This window comes from Hirundo rustica, chromosome 1 (genome assembly GCF_015227805.2).
Source record: "Hirundo rustica isolate bHirRus1 chromosome 1, bHirRus1.pri.v3, whole genome shotgun sequence".
In the NCBI taxonomy this organism is placed as follows: domain Eukaryota; kingdom Metazoa; phylum Chordata; class Aves; order Passeriformes; family Hirundinidae; genus Hirundo; species Hirundo rustica.
Window position 1 is genome coordinate 44,115,884 of NC_053450.1, and position 22,869 is coordinate 44,138,752.

The window sequence follows — 22,869 nt, forward strand, 5'->3', positions numbered from 1 at the left end:
AGTCTGATTATCCCTGGCACAATTTGAGCCATTCCCTTGTGTCCTGTCTCTTGATGCCAGGGAAACAAGATCAGTATTGTTTTCTCTACTTCCCCTCCTGAGGAGGCTGTAGGGAGCAGAGATATTGCTCCTCAGCAGTAGCACAGAAGTTTGTAGTTAGTATGCTTGCGGAAGTTACTGTAAGAATACAAGCTAGGTAGTGCTCTCCATTGATCAAAATCAAGTAAAGTTTCAGGCAGGTTTTTAAATACTCTTGTCATTTGGTGGGGATGGATGGGAGAGTTCATCTTGGGAAAGGAGGCTTGAAATAAATGCATCAAATGCATTATTTTCTCTCTTCACATCTCCGGTATACAGCTGAATTAATGAAGTACATGTGATCGTATATCCAGTAATATACATGGGATATTTTATACCCTTAGGAAAACATTATATTCACATTATCTCATTTTTAAAAACATTACTCTGGTGACCTAGTACATCATTGGTCTTGACCTCAGAGCCATCTTAAATCTTAGTGGCAACAGAGCCTAACTTCAGTAATGTGTTACAAAGGAGATTTGATGACACAATATTCTTACTGGCTTGTCTGCACAGACTTTAAACTAACACATCTGTTTTATTATTTTGTTAAGAAAAGCATATGCCTTTCTTCTGTTGGCCAAACAAAAGTCCCAGCTAGATAGGGCACTGTTTGTACAGTTTCATGGTTAACAAAGATTTAGCTCAGCAAACAGTATGATAGCAGGTTTACTGAAACTGTAGATTAAACTGAAAATGTAGATTATCTGCATATATCGATTTATATCTATCTGTCTGTCTGTCTACCTACCTACCTATCTATTTATATGTGAACATAAAATATTTCTCTGGCCTCACACTGGCTCAAAAGGAGTAATTTTCAATTAGATCAACAGATTAGACTGATTGAGTGGGCTACAATGCACAGCCATAAGCAACAAGAAGGTATCAGGGCTGTATGGCTAGGGTGGAGGGAACAATGGGACTAGCTCCTGTGGCCACCATGCAGGTTTAGATCTGCTATAGTCAGTCAGGAAATGACACCTGCACAAGCCTGCTCTCTATTTGTGACATTTTAAAAGCTTTCATGTAAATGTACTCAAGGTATTAATACTTAGACTGTTTAATCTTAACCCCTGAAGGTACTTTTGTTAGTTTAAAAAATGGAAAAATACTCAATCTAAAACAATTTCTAGGAATGTAAATTGCATGATTGATTGTACCAATCTCAAAACTAGCAATTAGTGTTGTAATAAAGCTAGATAGTAATAAAAAAATTTAATTTAGTCCTAGTGGGATATCCGTTTCTGAAGTGTCTTGGTGAAAATATATGGGGCCATTCATTGCAAAAGAAATGTTTTTAAGCAATAAACTGTTAAAACACAGGGCATTTCATGAAAATTAATTACTTCCTGGAGGTCGATGACATTCCTTGCATGTGCTTTGGTCTGTGAATGCAAACCAGTATTTAATTCCTACAAATGCCCAGAATCAAAGTGACTGTTTCTACAGCACCATTTAAAATATGCAAGCGTAGAAAAAACAAATAAGTTTTAAAAAGGGAAACAGAGAGAATACAGACTTCACTAAATACCAGACTAATAGGTGTAAAGCTTGCACCTGAACCAGTCAAACAGGAATTTTTGAGGCAATTCAGTTATTACATTATGGTCTCTTTTTTCTTTTGTTCTTTGCACATAAAAATTTTAAACAGAAAGTTTTGTGAAAAACTGTTCAGTGTGCTAAACCACTTTTGCAAGAGTTGAAAATAACAATCCAAGAAATTTAGCATTCTTAAAAACTCCCACTGATTTTATAAAAACTGGCCAGTCAGTGCAATTACAGTCAGATTACCAGTAATGGTCTCATTATATTTCAGTTAGTTTATATGTGGAATACAGCAGCTGTACTATTAAAAATGAATTATTGTCCAAGGAAGTACAAGACCCAAATATGCTGCCATATCTGTTTTGCTGTATAATTTGAATTCAGAACTAGAGGAAACTAAGTAACATGACTGTACTTTTTAAAAGCTTACTAGAAAAGTATACTTACTCACAGATTAATATCTTAGGACATTATTTGCAAGTTCAATATAGGGATATTGTATTTGTAATGCATTCATTAGGAGCACGATAATTGCAGGAAGATAACTTTAGAAGTTGAAACCACTCTTTATTTGTATGATTGCAGGTTATGTCCAATTTCTTAAAGTGTTCCTTCTGCTGACGTGGCTTTTAGCTACTGGATGCACTTGCTCTGAAAGGCTGATGCTGTTTGGCCTTTGGAAATTAAATAACTACAAGCAACTGTGTACCAAATCCATTTGCAGAAAAGTTTTTTCCAGGATGTTTTGAACGAGATTCCAACTAACATTGGCAAAAGATTCCTCACAATACAGTGGTTCAAATGCTCAAATAGGTGCCCAGAGAGCATCACTTAAAGGAGACACTTAAAATTCCATTCAAGAGGGCCTTGAGCAACCTGACCTGATTTTGAAGTTGGCCTATCTTTGGGAAGGGGAGTAGACCAGCTGACTTCTAAAAGTCCTTGCCAACCTAAATCACTCAATTATTCACAAATGGCGTCTGGGTCTCCACAAATTGTTGACATAGATGGTAGGTCTTAATTTACTTCTAAATACCTTGGACTGGTTTTAATTGTGATAGTCACCTGGTGTGGCCATGACGGTGACGATACCAGCTCCTAACAATTATCTCTGTGCTGGAAATTGTCTGCCATCACAGGATTTTCTGCATGGAGAACATAATTTTCTTTCCTTTTGTAAGTCTTGGTGACAGTGGTTTAGAGTTTTTTAATACGTTAAACTTCTATTTGTCCTACCTGAAGAAGTGACCTCTCAACTAGGATATGAACTGTATGAATTGTTGAGTTGCTGGTATTTCTGCATAGTGCCCTTTTTTGGTTTGGTTCCTCTGATGCATTTGGGAAACTAGACTGTCTTTCAGTGCTTCTGCATCATACTTAAATAAAAGCAGCACAGCAAACTGCTTTACAAGTTTGACTCAAATTGTTTGACTCAAAAATTAGTTTGACTCAAAACTGTTCTCAGTTTTTCTTCCTCAGATAGGAAAGCTTGATGTGAAAAGATCAAATTGTCCCAGTTCGTAGACAGGTTTGTCATTATGCCTTCTCAACCATGTACATCTTCTTCAGATGTGAAAAACTATATTAATGCTACATTTCTTCCTCAAATACAGACTATTTAAGAATACCCATAGTGTATTTATCAGGTATGGGTTCTCAGTTTCACTGTTTGGACCTACAAACAAACTTCTGTAATCTGTAATCAATGAGGATCAATATCACACAGCCCTTCACAACTACACCCTGGAGGTGTGGTGAAGGGACAAGGTGGTGTTCTGGAAGATGTATCCCTAGATAGATTGCTTTATACAAGGAGTCTTGGTGAGCTCATAATCATCATGGTCAGTTTGCTGCGGGGGAGGTTGGGATCATTCTTGGTAGGTCTCTGTTCACCATTTAAGAAGTGAAGGGACAGTTTCTTCCAATAACCTGAGAGTACAGATATGGTGTAGTTTTCTAAAAGAAAAGGTGTCTGCTACTTTTCATACTCATATAAATTCACAGCACTTCTGGAAAATAAAAACTAGAAAAAAATAGAGCTAACATTTGGAAAAAAACCCCACCCAAATCCCCAAACAAATTACATACAAAAGGGATGAGCAAGATATTTTCGCTTTTGCATTCTTGATTTCTGTTAATAGCCTCATAGGTTGTGTATTTCCCTGGCTGGGTGGAAACTGAGCTGTAGAGTGAAGGGCATGGGTGGGTGGCCTCTATCAGTGAGCTACAGAGGCTGTAGTACTGTGATGTGAGTGTCCAGTGTTCCGAGTCCAGGACGTGGCACCGCTGAGTTTGAGGCTCTGCTGCTGCTCCCTCCCGTGGCCACTGCTCAGAGCAGCCTGGCTCCTGCTGCTGCCAGATCCAGCTGCCTGAGAACCCAGTGGAAGAGAAATCTTCTGCCAAAACCTGGTGGCTCCAAGCTGTGCCAAACACTTGAGAATTCTTTGTCAGTCTCAGTAAATCTCTTGGCTCCAATTTTTTCAGAGAAATACAGTGATGATGTTTTCCTTTTACAAATAAAATAGTGTAGGTATTCTCCAGGTTCCAGTTGTATTTATTTTAACCTTCAATAAAATGTGAACTTTGAAATGTTAGAACCCAAAGAAAAACTGAGAGGGTGAACCAAAATTTGGTGCTTTTGAGATACCAGAGCAAAACGTTTTCTGAATTAAAAAAAAAAAAAAAAAAAAAAAAAATTTGCCTTGATGAAATTGATGACATTTTTAATAGTACTTCTCCATAATATGGGAGCAAAAATGTTCCCTCAGCCTATGAGCTTACTCAGTGCTGTCTTGCATAATAGGATTTTAACAATTGTAAAATAACCTTTATCTTTTTAGCTATAGATTTTGCATTTGGAAAGCTTATTCCTGAGCTATAAATAACAAAGTATGAAGATATACAGCGAGCTTTTGAAAGCACTGAAAAGCCATATTTTTGGTGGGTTCAAATCAGTGTACCCATACAGTTTTTATGCCTGCTGAGCACATGGTCAGACTTCTGCCTAGTCGTATTGACTTAATTTTTGAAGACGTTCTACATAATCAGTCTTCAGAATTTAAAATGGACATCATTTTGACTAACAGTCTTCAGTTTTCTAAATGCAAGAAACTGCAAAATACATTCTTTAAAAAAGGAGAGCTCTAAGTGCTTTGGTGGATCCAGACCAAGTTAAAATACATGGATACATTCTATTGATGTAGAAACAGTAATTATTTGCAGAAGTAAATACTTTGTGATTGGTAGTTATCATAAATACTTGCTGAAAAGCCTGGTACCTCAAAGCACGTTTAAATTTTGTTATTGTTTGAAGCTGTTTAAGTAGAAAATTCCTACTGCAAAAACTTGTGCTGTTTATGCAGAATTTAAGTTACAGAATGCATTCAGTGGGTTTGTGCATGCAGTATGTCTTTCCCCCTAACCTTTAACTGCAGAGTGAAGTCAAATGTCACTCATAAAACCTTCATCAACCTTCAGTCTTCTTCTGAATTAAAAGTTGATTGTATAATTGTCTGTTTACCCTATTTTAGGACTGATGTATGTGATTTTACGTATGAGAGCCACTGATCTTAATGAGTGAAACTTCATTGCATTCTTAAACAGCCAACATTTTGGTCTATAAATCCAGGTTAGATTAATTCATTATTGTAGGCCTGTACTTCACACTCTTATGAAGTTTACTTTATTTTATTAAACTGTGGGTATGAAATACGTCTAGATGACCAAGAGGAGAATGGATTAAAACAAACAAAAAAATAGTGTTCCTTAATACTAAATTGTGCCTACTGACGAAGTCTTAAATTGTTGTAAAAGTAGAAATAGACTAAAACTAGTGTTCTCTCATCCTTTAATGAATAGAGGTTTTTCTCTGTATCGTGATGGATTTTTTCTTATGGCAAAGTTGCAAAAGTTAAGGATTTGACAGAGATAAGAGATTTCATTAAAGCCCCCCTAGAGAGGTCTGCAGCCTGAGACCAGGCTGTTTGAGTTACAGGGAAGCGTGGGAGCATGTACCTCCAGAATAAAAGCCATGGCATCAGACCACAGTCGCTTCAGCTGTTTGTAGATTGAGACCCTCAGCGTCCTCCATTTAAGCACCAAAAGGGGTTTTAAATATTATGATTTTCCAAACGAATGTCAGTTTTCAAATTCCACATGCTGTTGCAGAACTGGTCTCTTTCCTTGTCATTATTTCAGTCACGTATAGTTACAAAGACTTATCTTAAAATAACACTGATGTTAAAAACGCAGTGCATTTCACAGTCATCTTGCATGTGAGTGGATTGGAGCAACAGAGAAGGAGACAAGGTCAAAAAGGTAGATTTTTCTTCCTTTTGAAATCAATGAGGTTTTTAAATTTTACTTCATTAGAAATCTATTGCCTTTTTCCTAGTGTCTTGGAATAATCAGACTTTTATGTTGAGTTTGAACACTTTGAAAGTAATTTTACTGTCTGTGTGCAAAAGTGAAGCACAGATAGGTGCTCTTTCAGGTGCAGCAAATTCCTTCCCTTTTACTTGTGAGTGCTGGATGTAGACCAGAGTCATATGCTAATCCATGAATCTATTACTTTTAGGAGGGCAGTGTCTGAATTCCAAGGCATTTCCAGTCACTTTAAAGCCTCAAGATGGAGCATTCATCAGAAGATGGTGCCTATGCACCATATACTCTATATCTTACAAAAGGGGTTGGAAATTATACGTGGAACTTTTAAGTAGCTTTTTTTTCTCCTCTTTGCATTCTTGCTGTTTTCCTCCAAATCCCAGTAACTGGTGGAAAATATTTGCACATATGAAGGTCATGACAGAATTTAGCCTTTGCTTTCAAGGAAATACAGTGCTGAAGGTTAGTGTGAGCAGAAGGTGAAGGGCTTTTTTTGTTTGCTTTTTTCTTACTTGACACTTATTAATGCTGGTTCTCTTTTAGAAAGCAGGTGATGAAGTGGACGTAATACTGTTGGGCAACAAGTGTGATAAGGAGTCAGAACGGGTAGTTCCAAAACAGAAAGGAGAAAAGGTATCTTTGGTACTTTCTTTGGTTCTTCCCGAGTTTCTTAGTACATGACTGAGCTGTTGAACTAAAAATGGTAAAAAGCTCCCGAATTCCCAGAATTCCATTCGGACTTGCTCTAGAAGAACTGGAGTTCTGGAGTGCTAGCAATACATTAAGTAATGCCTAGCTGATCTCTTTAGAATACTGATTTTTCTTTTAAAGGTTAAAATGTACCTTAAAAGTTTTAGGTGCTACAACAGAAATCTTATATAGACTGCCTTTTCAGAGTACTGACGTAATGTGGAATATTAAAATGTAATGCATTCTGCGTAATTTTTCTGACACCACCCATCAGTGATATTTTTGCTACAGTCTGACTATAAAGGACTATTCTGGCAGCCTATGAAAAGTGATCTGCATTGTCTCTGAATAGCCTTAAATAAGAGTGGACAGATACTGAACATCCGCTCCCCAAAACTGTGTATATGGCGTATAGTTGAGAGTACAGTAGAGTTTCTAGCTGCTGACCATGGGTGAAGGAGGAGCTTACTAAGTGGGGAGTGCTGCTTTAAAGGGAATGGCAAATGTCTCTCACGGAGAGCCAGCAAGGAAATTCAGAAGCCATGCTATGACAGAAGAAATTGGGATTATAATTAAATATTGCAGGAGTGCATGTGCTATATACCAGTAAATTTTGCTACTGCAAACTGTGTGCCTCTGTTCTCTGAAACTTGGAATTAGCCTTCCTGTTCTGCTTTCAGGCATGGTGAGTCAAGCAGGATGTCTCATGTTTAAAGAAAAACACACTGATAGCTTCTTGCCAATTATATAATCCCAGATTAGGGAACTTTAGAAAAATAACATCACCTTTTGGACAACATTACACTCCTGAGAGTTCATAGTTCACATGCAAGATGCTTTCAGTGTTAATGTACATCTGTGTACAGGGAATAAGGTTGCTGAAAAATACATGTTGTAGTCTCACACAAAGGATGCACTGTCAGAAACCTAGAGAATCACTAGAAGCATGTGCACCAGAGGGCAGCACTAGGGTTTTGCTTAGGGTATTAAGAATGACATTTTCTAACTTCTGGGTTCTTAACCATGCAACCAAAATTCCTCTTAATGTAGTATTTTTTTTTTCAGAAACAAATCATTACCTCCTCCCCAATGAGTCTGCCTTCTAGATCTCCCCTGTGTTTTGAGGCAAGGCAACTCTTCTGTTATGCTATTTTTTTCTTTTAATATGATCTACAAGTGCTAAAGGATCTGACTGAATGTGCCAGAGAAAGATTCCATTAGCAGAGGCAGTAATTGTCCTCTCACTCTAAAGAAGAAAATAACCTTACTAAGAAGGGAAAACAGTTTGATTCTAACGTTGACAAATAATAATTTGTAGCTGTATATTTTGTATTACCCTGATAGTATGAGCTTTAAGTGTTACTCTGTTCAGTCTCTTGCACAGAAGAACTCTAGATTCCCTGGGAATCTCATCATCTCTATTGGCATTTCTGTAAAAATCTGTTATAACTGAGTGGCTGTCATATGTAATTTCATTTCATTGCAATTTAATGCTGAGAATTTTTTGTTGTTGTTTCTTTTTGTACAAAATCATGTAACAATTCATTCTGTACAAACTTATGTAATTGTGATCAGTCAGAAATATTTTTAACACTAGAAAGTATAATTTTCTTGTATTAATTGCTTCTTATTCACTTTGGTAAAAATTTTAATTCAACCTTCTTGGGCTCCTCTGTTCACCGAATATCATTATCTTTTTCATTAAGGGATAAAAATGTTGAAGGTTATATGACTTGGTAGAATGTGGCTGTTTTTCTCCTATCAAATCTTTCCAGCAGAAAAGCCAAGTAAAATCTTCCTTTTTTTTTTTTTTTTTTTTTTTTCCTTTTGCTGTCTTCAGCTGAAGCTGATTTATAGTTTCAAAGCTGATTTTTCACACGTAATAGAACTCGGCACAGTTTCGGAATATTTCAGACATCTCTCTGATTCAGCACTAAGAAATCATACCAGCACTTTGCTAGGAAGTAGTATTAGCATTACTTATTTTTAAGTATTATTTTTTTACTTACTTTATTGTTGTTGGTAAGATATAAGCTTATTTCACACAAGTTCTCCAAACTGTTATCAAGGACATTTTAAAATATCCTTTCTCAGTAGCATAATTCCCACAGGTTTATAAATGTATTTAGGTGTTTTATTTATGGAGCTATTCGAGATACTCCCAAAGGGGGGGAAAAAAAAAAAAAAAAGTAGTTCTTTGAATATACTTTTTTGTTGTCTTTTGGAGAGGGATTTGCCAAATACATGTTTATACTTTCAACTGCTTTACCACTGGACCAGTGGGGGGTTTTCTACTGAGCTACATTTTTGGAGGACTTGCTTGCCACAGAGTTTAGCAGTATGCTAAAAAAATACATACATTTATCTTCTGTGACAAATATTGTGCACGTATGGAAAAAATGGGGGTGCATTGTTAGATGTAGTAGGCAATATAGTAACATGATATAGAGCAGTCTCAAATACTCAAGGTATTTTTGTATGATTTGATTTTTCTTTTCTTTGGTCTTCACAAATAGATATTGCTCCCAGGCCTCTGCAGGTACTGGCATGGTTTGGGAAGGAACAGGTCAGCCAGCAGTGGGAAAGCTTTGGATTAGAAATTGCTCAGGAATGTTGGATATGATGAAGTTTGCCCAGTTGTGCTGAAAGGGCTGATCATTGTGATTTGAGCTACTGTCAGTCAACTCTGAAAAGTCATGGTGGCTGGGAAAGATCCCTTTGGACTAGAAAGATGCCAGCATGATGTATATTTTTTTTAAAAAGGCAAGGAAGAAGGTTCAGGGCACTATAGGCAGTCAGCCTTGCCTCAGTCACATTGTTCAGCATCTTCATTGGTGATCTGGTTGATGATGGACGGAGATTTGCACATGACATGAGATTAAGGGGGTGTGTGGCGCACCACATGGGAGAACACAGATTCTGCGGGACCTTGATAAACTTGGGAACTGGGCCAGCAGAAACATCATGAAGTTCATGAAGTGCAAAGCTTTGCACCCGTGATAGAATAAACCAAGGCATTAGTCACTGCCTTGCTGTGAGAGACTGATGAGTTACAATGAACACGAGCTTGAATATAAGTGAGCAGTGTTCCCTCATGGCTTTAAAGGTGCTGGGATACATTAGAAGGATAAAGGATGGTAGATCTGGAGAGATTATTACCCCCCTTACTTAATGTTGGCAAGGCCACATGGAATATTGGCTCTGGCAGTTGAGTGTTGAGAAGCTGGTATTCCATGAGGAGAGGGAGCTGGGTAAAGAGCAGGCTAAGGAGCAATTACTGGTCTACAGAAGTGGTACTAAAGGAATGACAGAAATACACTTTTCTCAGAAGAGATGAGCAACAAACAGAGGGGTAGAAAACACAAGTCCCGTCTTGGGAGGTTCAGTTGGAGTTGAGGACGACAAGTTCCACTAGAAGGTTGATGTAGCCATGGAAGAGGGTCCCATAAAGGCTACAGAATATCCATCATTGGTGGATTTCAAGACTTGTAGGCAAAGCTGTATCTGACCCAATATTGTGTGGGCAGTAGCCTCATTTTAAGTGGGGTTGTCTTTCAAAATTATTTCTGTGATTCCACGATTAAAAGGGTTGGTTTGTGTTCATCAGAGTCTGTACATAGGTAACCTCTACGAACCTGTTCCATGATACAAGGAAGGAAAAGGGTAATTTAATAGTTTCTGTTTACTTCATAATCAGCAAACCAGTTCTCTCTACTTTATGAGCCCATTATTCTTTTATTGCATGTATGTTTCTTTATGAACCCTTATGCATCATTGTTTTGTACTGGCAATAGTTGAATGATCTTAACTTTCTGTAACAAGTTGCTGCAGTACTGAAAACAGTTCACAGCTGTCCACTGAGTTTCAGAATCCCTTATGAAGTTATGAAGTGGTCTCTGTCTAATGAGTCAGTTAGATCTCATCTTGATTTTCAGAATTACATTTTCTTGTTGCATTTTGGATGGGAAACCATTTTGCTTGCCTTTTTTTTTTTTTTTTTTTTTTTTTTTTTACCTTTAGTGTAATATTTATTATATTTTGACAAAAACTTTGAAGTCTGATTATTGCATATGTATTGTGTTGGGGGTTTTTTCTTCATGCTGACATAACTCAAAGCTATCTGTATTGGAAATAACACTGGAAATAAGACAACAGGAGTCAATTAAATAAAACCAACCAATGTCAAGTCTATGCTGCCCTTCTGAGTATTTTCTCTCTTTGCCTTTTACCATATCTTTTTTGCATGCATATGTTTTCTTTGCTTGCCTGTTATCTCTGTGCTTCTCTCTGTCTAGCGTAAAGGAACGTCTCTTTTATATTTCATCGAGCCAGTCTTTTTCAACAGTTTTTGTTATATTTTTATCTGCAGGCACTCCATTAGTTTCCTCTAAATAATTGCTTAGTAGACAGCTCATTTTCCAAATAAATCAAAACACTGAGAACAGATCCACTGGAGCTTCTTCTTGTTGTTTACAAGTAAACATTGGTAAAAAAAAGTTTTCTTGAAAATACAAAATTTTTAGAAGAATGTTTTAAGAGGTACCTGAAATTTATAAACTGAGGATGAATATAGAGTACTTTACTGAGCAGTCATACTTAGTGTTTTTATAAGGTGTTAGCAGTCAGAACACCTCCATATTGCTTGCTACTGGTATTAGGAACTTCAGGTTTTTTTCCTGAAGAATGTTCATCCCACTTCTTACATTTGTTTTTCAGCTTGCATGGGAATATGGAATGCCATTTTTTGAGACCAGTGCTAAAGAAAATGTGAACATTGAGCACGCATTCTCAGTCTTGACTAAGGAAATCCTGGAAAAGGTAGGCTTCTTCTCTAAGGAGAAGGAAGATGGGAGATTTTTCTTGACAGATTGGTAAATAAGGTTGTAACTAGTGAACAGTTTAAGCAGAGCACAGCTGATGCTGGTTTTGCATTATGGTGTTAGTATTTTGGGGGGATCCTGTAGCTGCAGTCATACAGAGGAAGAACATGGGGGAGAAGAATCATGGGAGAAGAGAACAAAAGAAGAGGTGAGCAGGTACAGTACAGTTCAGAGAGAAAGTGAAAATTCAGGATGACTGCATTTGTAGCTTTACTTCCTATATTTTCTTTAAGGGAGTGATTAACACCTCCAGAGTAGTTCCACTTCCGTGCCAGGAAGATTCCTTTCTCCTCTAGGTTTCTGCAGAGTGTACACACAGTGGAGATGCTGCATGATGATGGAATCAGTGGCGCTTTTGGATTCAGCAATCAAATGTTTTATCCAAGGTTCATAACTGTTTGTTTGGCTGATTTACACTAGTGCTTTTGAAGTTATCGGGGCCTAAAGATTTGAGTTAATTAGTGGTAGAATCAATATTGTAGCTGTCAGTATCTCTAACTTGAGTGTGTTGATGTAAAGGTCCTTACTCTTCAGAGCTGCAATTCTTTTGTAGGACTGAATTATTGTACATTAGCTCTGAAAATGTTTTGCATTGCAATTTATTTTTAGGCAGTAGAATATTATTTTAGACATTAATATATGTTCTTCATGCAATGTATTATCACTGCCATTCATCACCAATATTAGTTATACAAAACTAACCTTCCACTCCGAATAATCTTCAAGTCATAATAAAGATAAATGAGCAAAATTACTGACAAAGTCACAAGTAGCAGTGTTTTGATTAAGTAGCCATTGGGGATGGTCAGAATAATAGCTCAGGGTTGGACTGCTTCTAAATCAGGGTCCTGTCATACTACATAGTCACACAAGCTGTAGTTGGTTATTTTGGGGGAGGAGAAAAAAAGTCAAAAAAATCTTTTGGTTACTTTAACAGGAAAATGAAGCTCAGCAACTGAACAGTCAAATATTGTTTAGAACAGGAGGATAATGGCAGGCCCTTGAGTTGCTGAGCTTGTTGGAAAAAAGTCTCAAGTAAGATAACTGATTTTGTTGTAAATGAAAAAGACATTGTCTTCTATAAATAGAGAATATATTGTTAGTATGAAACATGAAAACTAGAAAACAATAGCTATGATCATAACTGCTGCAAAGACAAATATGCGCAAAGTGAGCATTTCTGCAGAGTGTGTTTGCATGATAGCCAAGAGAATTCTCTGCACATGCAGAAATTATGTTTGGGTGTTTTTCTCATTAAGATTGCCTACACTTATTTTACGGTAAGTGAAACTTCAATATTCCTACTCACCTTCATGAAAATTCATGGGATTTGTAGTGTGGTCATGGCAAAAATAAAAAAAATCAGACCATGATGAACATGTTATACTACTGCTTGGTTTAATTAGAACTGCTTTGAACAGTTGTATGCTCTGCATGTATGTGTGTTTGGAAAATGTGCCCATGAGAATTTGTCATATTTGTCTGTAATAATGTTTCACCTTAGCTAAAAATATTTGGAATCATGATGGGGCATCATGTACCATTACTTCGGTGTATAAATTGCCATTTTTAGTAAAATGCATTTGTTGATTTAAACAAGAACCCCTTTAGCCCAATTGGTTTTACCACTGGCCTGATAAGAAAGAGTTGGCTCCATACAGTTTCATCAAACATACATCACAAACCATACAGTTTCATCATGGTTTTCAGGTTCAACAAAATAATTTGCCTGTTCACAACACTGTGAAATCTGAATGTAGTGCTTGAATTTTAACTTCCTCTAACTGATGAAATTTTGGAGAATGGAAAATGCAGTAGCAAGTGTGACTAGTAGCTGTGAAAAATGACATGATAGATGCCAGTCTGAGATAATTTCAGTCAGACATCCATTTGGTAGTGGTGAAATACATATTTGCTGATTGTAAAAAGGAGATACAGCTTTGCACAGTGTTTTTGCCCAAGGCACCTGTGCCTGGGTATATCAGGCCTCCATCTGTCCCAGACTGATGAGATGCTTCAGTGGAAGCACGTCATTGCTTTCCCAGTCCCAGAGAAGAAAGGAACTCCCCAGAACAGTCTATTATGGCCATGCTTTTGGGAAGTGAGTGGTGTTTATTCAGAGGTAAGATAAATAAGTAGGGCAGGCTGGCAGGCAGTAGGCCATTCTCAGATGCATTGCAGTAGACTGTATTAATCTGAGGAAATCTAGGACTTTTTATGTACATTCTTGCCATCTACTGTGGACGTGTCCTTAGTAACTTAATTTACACAAAACTCTCCTGTAGATGGGGAAGATTGATGTCCGGAGTTACAGAGCTCATACAGAAGTACTAAGCTTCTTGATTTTTTCAAATTTGTGGTTGTTCAGTGGTAGATTGAGAAAAAAAAAAATATTAAAAAGTTTCATATTAAAGGCTTTTAAAAAACACAAAACAAAAAAGGGCAAGTGTTTCAATGTCACTATTTTGTGCTGCAGCTTCCCATGTCTTGTTTTGCAGTTTGTCTTGTTGTGGGCTTAAGGGAGAGAGAAGACTTCTTGTCCCAGTGATCTGGGTAACTAAAGTGCTGCATGACCTTTCAGATACTTTCCATCTCAGCCATTCCATGCTGGGTCTCAGTCCTGCAGCTCTAATTTAGAAGGACAGTCTCATTAAAACCATCAGATGTTTTTTTAATAGCTTACATTGGTAACAGCTAAGGAGTCATGCCACATTTCTGGGAACTCACAATTTTCAAACCAATCAGTCAATAATTACTGAATGCAGTACTGGAGTTTTAACTTCCTCTGACTGATGAGTTTTTGGAGAAGGGCAATAATAACCAATTTGATTGTCTTTGAAAGGGTCCAGTGGAAATAAATGTTAATGACATAGATTATTCCAGGAGTTTGCTTATACATGTTGACAAATAACAGGTTTTTATTTATTCACAATTCTCATGAATCTCAGATATCCCTAAACCTGTTCATTAATAGATGACAGCTGTTCTTTGACAATGCTTCTGGTTGCCAGTGAATTATTTGGACTTTTGAGTCAGTCCTCTAAAAGCAACCAGAACCAAAAAATACCACCCAGAATGCAGTTAGCATTTGTTCTTTTGTGTTCTTTGGTTTCATGCCAAGCAGGCAGTAGTGTTCTCAAGTAGGTTTTCAAAAAAATATTACAAGCCTTTGTATATGTCCTTTTGATGTGATTGTTGGTATTTTTCTAAAGTAGGATCAGGAGAGAACTCCATTAAAAAAAAGGAAAATAAGAATGAAGTTATCACCTTTTTCTGAAAACTGCAGTAAAACTAACCAAAACTTATATTCTGCCTACCTCCCAAGAGTGATTGACTACTAAGATTATTTTAATCATATTAAATAAACATATATCTGCTGAGTAGAGAACAGTGAAAATCCATTTATGACCTTGCCCTGTGCTGTTGAGAGTAACATTTAATGTTTAACAGCTGGATGTCATTTGAGATGAACAGTCAGAAGTAGCAGACCTCAATTTTGCTCTTCCTTCATTTCTTTACATTTCTTTCCTATGGCAACAAGATTGTTGAGATTATACTGTGTTTTCTATTCCTTTGCTCTTAAAGTACCTTTGGAACTTGTTAGCTGACTTGCAACAAATTTGACAGATCAAACTAAATTAAGTTCCCGAGTAGTTCCTTGAAAATAAGGCGAGAGACAGAATACTCTTGCAGGAGTTTCCAGCATTAGTTCATAGAATATTAGAGACCACTACACAGAGAGACTGAAAAATGCTTCAGCCAGCTACTCCAGATGGAGCTTGCATCACAGATATCAAATTTAATTCACTTCAAGACCCTAATCCATAGGAAATCGGATTTCATTATTGCTGAGGTTCATGGAATTGTTAGTTTGTCTAAAAGATCCCTGTGTCTCCATCAGTGAATACTCTGTTTTTTTATTACCCTTAGTCATGCATGGAGCCCCAGGCTTTATTTGCCTTTTATTTATCTTGTACTGACCACAGAATAATAAGTCCTTCAAGAGGTTTTTCATAATGCTCGTCCTGCTGTACTTTAGATCCATTTTAGATTTTTATCTCCTTAACTTTCTTAGTAACATTGGATATATTCAGCATTGCACATGTGGGAACCAAGGTACGGAGATTAAAGCAAAGAGGATAAATGGTACCAACTCACTTAGTGCTGGTGCAATGCAAGGCAAAATATAACTACGCTATCTTATTTAATTTTATAAAAAAGTCTGTTCTGGACATTGAATGAGCCAGATATTCTTCTGGAAACAGTAGCATATAATTAGGTCATGTAAATCAAAACTTAATCACAACCTCTGTGTATAGGGGATGAGATTCATCTTAGCATCTTAGAATCCTAGCCAGCTAAAATTTGCATGACTGGTCTGGTTGTCTGGAATCATCTCTATTCAGTGGAAAGAGATGAGTCTTTAGGATAAAGCTGTGTTTTGGAGGTGCCTTTCTCCCTCCATTGATTGTGGAGGCCTCCGTATCTCAGCCTATATTGTTTCATATGATTCAAATTAAATAAAATTAAACTCTAGGAGAATGAAAGACAGTTACAGACTTTGCTTACTTCTGGCATTTGCTTCTTCTACAGGATATTGACTTTAAACATATATTGCTCTCTTAAATAGAGTTTTTATGATGCAACTATAGTAAACCTCACTTAGATGATTTGTAGGGTTGGGGAACCTCACAGGAGATCCACACCTGTCTTCTCAATAACTAATTGCAATATAACATTGTTACAGACTACGTGGTGGTAACAGGAGAGGGAGATAGAGCCCCACGCTTTGCCAGTGGGTTAGATGTTTTAGACAAGGTGGAATAGCAGGCTTTGGGAGCAAGACCTTCCTCCACATTCCTTGAGAAGTGTAGTCAGCAGCAGTTAGATCCTGCTGTGCCAGACCTCATATCCTCCTCTCCTGCTCCTTTACCTGTTCCCATAGTGATCGCCTTCCCTGCTAATATATCCCTAGCCCTTGCTTAGTACTGCTTGTGCCATATCCAGCTTGTGCCATTTGTCCAGACTGTGATTGTGAGACTACTCTCTTGCATTTTAAACAGGTAATTCAAATTACAGAATATAGGAGAAATACATAAAAAGTGTCAGCACTATTAATAGTTGAGGTCTCTCTAATGGCAGGTCATGCACTGGAGTCACATGGGACTTTGGTGCATGAAGTTCTCTGCCAGTCTTTGTCAACTATCACTGTTAAATATAAATAAAATTATTGTAGTAATTAAGTAGGATCATTTTTTGAGTAAAAGTCCTCAAAATTTAAAGAAGTTATAAATAATAGTAACCCCAGTTAGAGTCTCTTTTGTTTGTTTCTCCAAAGCTTCTAGTTTTTCAGCAAGCACTCCAGGTCTGGCTGTGACTGGGGACATGATATGGATAAAGCAAAATCCTGTCATTCTTTCAAACCCACAGTGAGCCCCACCTTCAAAATAACTAGACCATATCAAAATACAAAAAAATGGTGCTAGAGAAGGTGGATCCACCATTAATCTGAGTAGATTTTCAGCAAGGAATGGGCAGCTGAGCTTAATGAAGATTTATATATTTTCTCCATTGGAAACCTTTGAAAGAGGTTGTTGGGGTTTTTTCATTACTTTTTCCTTTGTGCTATCACCATAGCTCTCTTGCCTTGATTAAAAAAAAAAAAAAAGGTAACTGAGCCATCTCATCTCAATTCCTGTGTCTAGGTATCTGTTGCATGCCAGTGATATAAATTCTGCTTAGAACTGGGCAGGAGAGACAGCCAGAAGGGAAGTTCAAAACTGGCTTGCAGAGATGCCTGGCAGTTAGGTGAGACATGTCTGCTCTGCTATTTAACAGGAAAAACTAGTATTTGATAGCAGGAAGTTTCAGTATCTTACTGAAATCACAGCAGGGTACAGTGGCATCTGTGTTTGTGGCGGTATTTTCAAAACTTTGTCCAAGATACTGAAGTGGAAACTCCAGCTTCTTGGTACCATTTTGGTTCTTCTCACCTTTTCACAGTTTTTTGCTGTTTGTTGGCTGACTTGTGGGGCAGTGAGTTATAACAAGCTGAGCTGAAATGTGAGCTGGAAGTGTTAGTGTTCATGGAGCCCTGGAGGAGGAATGCTGCCCGCCTTGTTCTCACAGGTGGGAGAAATTTGCATACCTCCCTGCTGTAATTTCGGGAGAGGGGGTGCCCCACCTCTTCCAAGGCTTGCCTGAGGCTTTTGGGATTGCCCAAATCTGATCGTTGCATCAGCGATTTATGCAGGATTTGCTGTATTTCTTTAGATTATGAATGTGCACTTTTTAAATGAGTGTGAAGCACTTATGCTTAAACGGATCTCAGACCCTTAATTTGCTTCACAAAGACCCTATATGGTACAGTCTTACCAACTGAAGTGATTGATAGTGCTCAACTTTTAAATGGATTTGAAAATGACTGTTCCTTATTTGTGGAGTGGTGGTTCTCGTCTGTCTGTCCTGGCTAGTTTGCAGATGAACTATCAAATAATGATTTTAGAGATTATAAGAACTGTTGCATTATCAAATATGTTTCACCATTCTTAATCACTTAACAGTACTGAGGATCGTTGCTAAGGATATGAGAACAGCTTACTTACCATCTAAAAGTAGTATTAAGTAGTAAAATGCTAAGGATACAAATAAGTATCCTGAGTGTTTAAGGAAACGTAAGTTTCCCCCATTTGACTGAAATCATGAAGTTTGGTCGTGAAGTATAATCTGCAACATCTTCAAATTACCTGTTTTCTCTAAGTAAGTGAAACTTGAATTCTGAAACTCTTCAAACAGGGTTTTTTCTAGAACTCTTTTACTACTTAAACTGATTGTTTTCTTCTCAAGGAAAAGCACGGGTGAAACAAAATCTATTTAGTTGTAGTTCACAACAGTCAATGCTCAGTGTTACTTCTTGGTCTCAATTGAGTGAAATTAAATTTCTTACTGTACCATTATCTTCCAAAGCTTTTATTTTCTCTTCAGAATCTTATCTCTAAACCAGAGTGGTATCTTGTTCCTTGAGATGACAAGGTTAGGTTTGTGTACTTTTGATTCTGCCTTGCTCCCTTTTTTAAAAGGTCTTCATACTTTTTAATTTAATATCTATGCTTGCAGGCTACCAAATACTGTCTCTGCCTAGAAGAAATTGTAATAGCTACTGTCTGTAACTGTGTAAAAAGTTAAAACTTATCAGAAGCTATAAAGCTGTGTGTTGGTATTTGTGAGAATTCTCAAGGGTAATAAAAATGTTGTGTCTCTTGCTTCTTACTGCTCAAAAAATAAACACCACCCCCCCCCCAAAAAAAAAAAAAAAAAAAAAAAGTGCAACTGCTGTATTTCTTCATTATGTGGAGAATTCATTATGACAAAAAATTTCTAAAATCAGTAAGCCACAGTCTTGGGATATTCTAGTCAGATGGTCTTTGCTAATAATTTTACTGATGACAGCTTCAGCATCCATTCTGGGTTTTAGATACTACAATACATTTCTTGCCCTCTACTCCTTCCTCTGTCCATCACTTTTGATCCCTTCTCAGATGTTTCATCTTCTGCCCCCAGTATGATGCACTGTGGAAGCCTCCCTGGGTCCCTGCAGCCTCAGGGAAGAATGAGCTCAGCCACTCTCTTTATGGTGACAGCTCTGGCACAGGGCAGCCAGCATTCTGGAAGAGCTGGAACTATGGCTGCAGAAGGAAAAAGGAAGCAAATTCCATGCATCTTCTCCAGATTTTTAAGTAGTGATGAATATTCTTAGGCAAAGAGGCATAAAGCTTATTTGCAGCACATGGGAGACTTTATATTTGCCCTCATTCTGATGCAGCCAAGTAATTTTAGGTGAATCTTTTTGGATGTAGTCAATGTTCAACTAGCTTTTTATGTTCACTGACTTTTTATGTGTAAGTTTTTAATTCTGAATTATGATTAGTATTGTACTACATGATGCCTTTTTTTCCCCTTCTTCCTTTCTTTTTTTCCTGTGCTTTGGATTTCATTCATTCCAACTTAGCTGTTGTCTCTGGAAGTTTCTCTTTATTGTCAGACATGGTTGTTTATGGCTGTTGGGTTTAGGTTGAGAGAGGAATGCGGTGAATCCAGTGGTTGTACTTATTTCTCTGTGCTTAGCTGGTAAACCTGCCAAGACAGAGGCAACAGAGTGGCAGGTAGAGAAGTTGGGGCTTTCATTTTCCTGGGCATGTGACAATATTCTCTGTGTCTTTGTGCCCTAGTTCAGAGTTCAGCGTTCATAGTTTCAGAGAACAAGATTGCGACATGTTCTGCATTGCACAACTGGGTTTGATTGTTTCTCTGGTCAACATTAATTATCTAGTTGAGTTCGCTGCTGAAAGGAAGAGTCGTGGTTTTGGTGATTTTCATTTTTGTTATAATTTGCTTTTGCAATCAGTACATAAATGTTTTACAAGGGTGGAGTGCTATTTTGATAGTTTATCATGATAAAGACTAACTGTTTCCATTTGGGGGCATTCCTGGTTCTTAAATAGAGGTAAAACCCCAGATTTTTAGTGAATTTCACCAAATAGTTAACATCCTTTACAACAGTGCCTGTGCCTGTGCCTTTTTTTTAACTGAGTACTGATATTCTGTATTGCCTATTCCTTTCAACTGGACTTTTTCAACCATGCTCAATGCTTCAAAGATAAGGGTACTTAACTGAAAATTAGCTAAAATTGGTGTAGTCAACAGAAGAACCTGTACTTACAGAACAGTTCATGTGAGTAAAGATTTACAGGATTTGACACATATGGTTTGTAGCGACTCCTCAAAAGATGCTGTCACCTTCAGATTTAGGAGAGATGTTTGAGGTGGCTAAAGAATGTATATATGCCAAATGGGACCTGTGTGGGCATAAGTTTCCATCTAATTTATTAGAAAACTTCAATCATTTAATTAAATATTCAAAGGAAAAACATATCCTGTGACTGCACCAGATATTTTACATTAAAGTATGTGGAAAAGCAAACTTTTCACAGTTTCTAGTGTTGTGTTCTCGTTATCTTAATGAACTGTTTGCTTTTGTTTGTTTTTCAGAAAACCTGTGTATTGCATGACTTAGATGTTGTGTCTCTAAATGAAACTAAGAAGAGAACCTGCTGTGCATTCTGAAATACCGTTTCTTATTCCATTTTCTCTTCAGGAAATATCAAGTGTTACAAAGGAACACACAAGATTTTAAAAGTGAGCCTGTAATCCAAAAACACAGTGTTTAGGCATCCTTTTTATTGCACAGACTTTGTTGCCAAATTTTTTTATATGTTTATATTATATTTTTGTATTTTTAATGTGAAGATAAAACAGTTATTTGATTTTGGAATTATTAGATGCATCACAGGGTGACAGTGCTTGAGTGCAAATGTTTGCAGAAATGAAGTCTAAGTGTACTAATTTCTGTTATTAAAAAACACCCTTCGCTTTTTTTGTGTATGTTATTTATACCAGATTTGTAATAAAATGAACATTGACATCATCACACAAGCAACCTTCTGATATATGAAATCATATAACATCTGTATAAGTACCTGATGCTTACTGCAATCCCGTTAAGACAAGTCTCAGAGAATTTTTGGCTAGGTTTCTTCTATACCTGTTTCAGACACATATGGGCTACTTCAATACTCTTGAATAGGGACTCTGCAAAGGTGTTGTCTGAGAGAAAGGCATAAACCTTATAAAGACTGGTGTCATAGAATGGTTTGGTTTGGAAGAGAGCTTGAGGATCATCTAGTTCCAACTTCCCTAATATGGGCAGGGTATGTTGCTGGACCTTTCCAGAATTCAGAAAACATGGAACAACAGAATACATCCAGTAATAACAATGTTCCTGTTATTTAAATTTCATAATTCCTTAAAATAGTTTATGCAGGTGTTCGCAGCATACCTGCATTTTCAAATGTTCTTTTTGTCACAAATTATCACAATAAAAGGCTTTCTTCGATATTGTGATATATTTATGTTATTTTCTTAAAGTGTTAATAGAGGAGGTATCTGATTCTGCTCATGTAGATTTGTTTTATATGGACTTGTAATATCTTTAAAATCCATGGGGAATATCTTATTTAATTTTAAACAAGGGCAGAAACAGGATGATGGTTTCTTTTTCTTTGATCAAAAGCAAAGCAAGCACAACTCAGACCTGCAAGATAAGCAAAATGCAATCACAGGTTGAGAAATCTGAAGAATTGTGGCGACTATACTGTCTTCTTTTTTTTTTTCCCCTGCATAGGAGATGTGGTTGTTTTAATCACCATTTATGAATGACTAAGGCTGTTGTGCAGAACTGTGTTTTGATCCAACCCAGCACATCCAAAATAACTAACCCCACTGGCTTACTGTATTGAAATGCCACTAACCTTCTGAAATATGCTTGCTTCTTTTTTGAGGGCTATTTAAAGATTGTCATAATATCAAAATATTAAATTTGGGATTTGAGAAAGGGAGCTCATCTGGAGCACATGGGACCAAATATGCCTAAGCATAGAGCCAGGTTCATGTGTCCCTAGCCCAGTTACTATGCCTGCAGAAATGGTGCAAAAGAATGGGCTGGGCTGAGTATTTACAGCTGCTCCTGACTACTACTCATTGCCAGTCACTGAAGTCCTTTTCACAAAATCTGAAAACAAGGAACAAAGGATAATCCCTACCTTCATTAAAACCATAGGAGAGGAAGGAAATAGTGCTGGAAGGGGTTTTGAGAGTCTGTCTGGGTTCTCATGATATCTCAACTTCTGATCAGCTGCCCCTGATGTAATGCAAGAAGATGGTCAGGGACCTGCAGTGCTGGGGATTTCAGGATGTCTCTGAGTGGCAACAGTCCTTACTTAACTGGTCTGGTAAGCAGGGAAGTTCCTAATACCTAACCTAACTGGTACCCGTGGAAAGTAGGTCCTCCCTTTCCTCTTGATGTACATGAACTCCTCTCCTCTCCTCTCCTCTCCTCTCCTCTCCTCTCCTCTCCTCTCCTCTCCTCTCCTCTCCTCTCCTCTCCTCTCCTCTCCTCTCCTCTCCTCTCCTCTCCTCTCCTCTCCTCTCCTCTCCTCTCCTCTCCTCTCCTCATCCTCTCCTCTCCTCTCCTCTCCTCTCCTCCTCCTCTCCTCTCCTCTCCTCTCCTCTCCTCTCCTCTCCTCTCCTCTCCTCTCCTCTCCTCTCCTCTCCTCTCCTCTCCTCTCCTCTCCTCTCCTCTCCTCTCCTCTCCTCTCCTCTCCTCTCTTTCCTTCTCCCTTTCCCTTTCCTTGTAGTCTGGGTTTTCATAATCTTTTGTCTTTTTTGTCTG

At 37.6% G+C, this 22,869-nt stretch overlaps 1 protein-coding gene across 1 annotated transcript in view; it reads left to right on the forward strand.

The window, feature by feature from the left end:
* Window positions 1-21,534, forward strand: part of LOC120755370 (ras-related protein Rab-10-like) — a 32,191-nt gene extending 10,657 nt beyond the window's left edge. The window contains exons 4-6 of the mRNA XM_040070201.2: window positions 6,556-6,645; window positions 11,419-11,520; window positions 20,631-21,534. Of these exons, the coding sequence (XP_039926135.1) occupies window positions 6,556-6,645; window positions 11,419-11,520; window positions 20,631-20,705 (267 nt within the window). The 3' untranslated portion in view covers window positions 20,706-21,534. The remainder of the gene's footprint in view (window positions 1-6,555; window positions 6,646-11,418; window positions 11,521-20,630) is intronic.
* The last annotated feature ends 1,335 nt before the right edge of the window (window positions 21,535-22,869 follow it).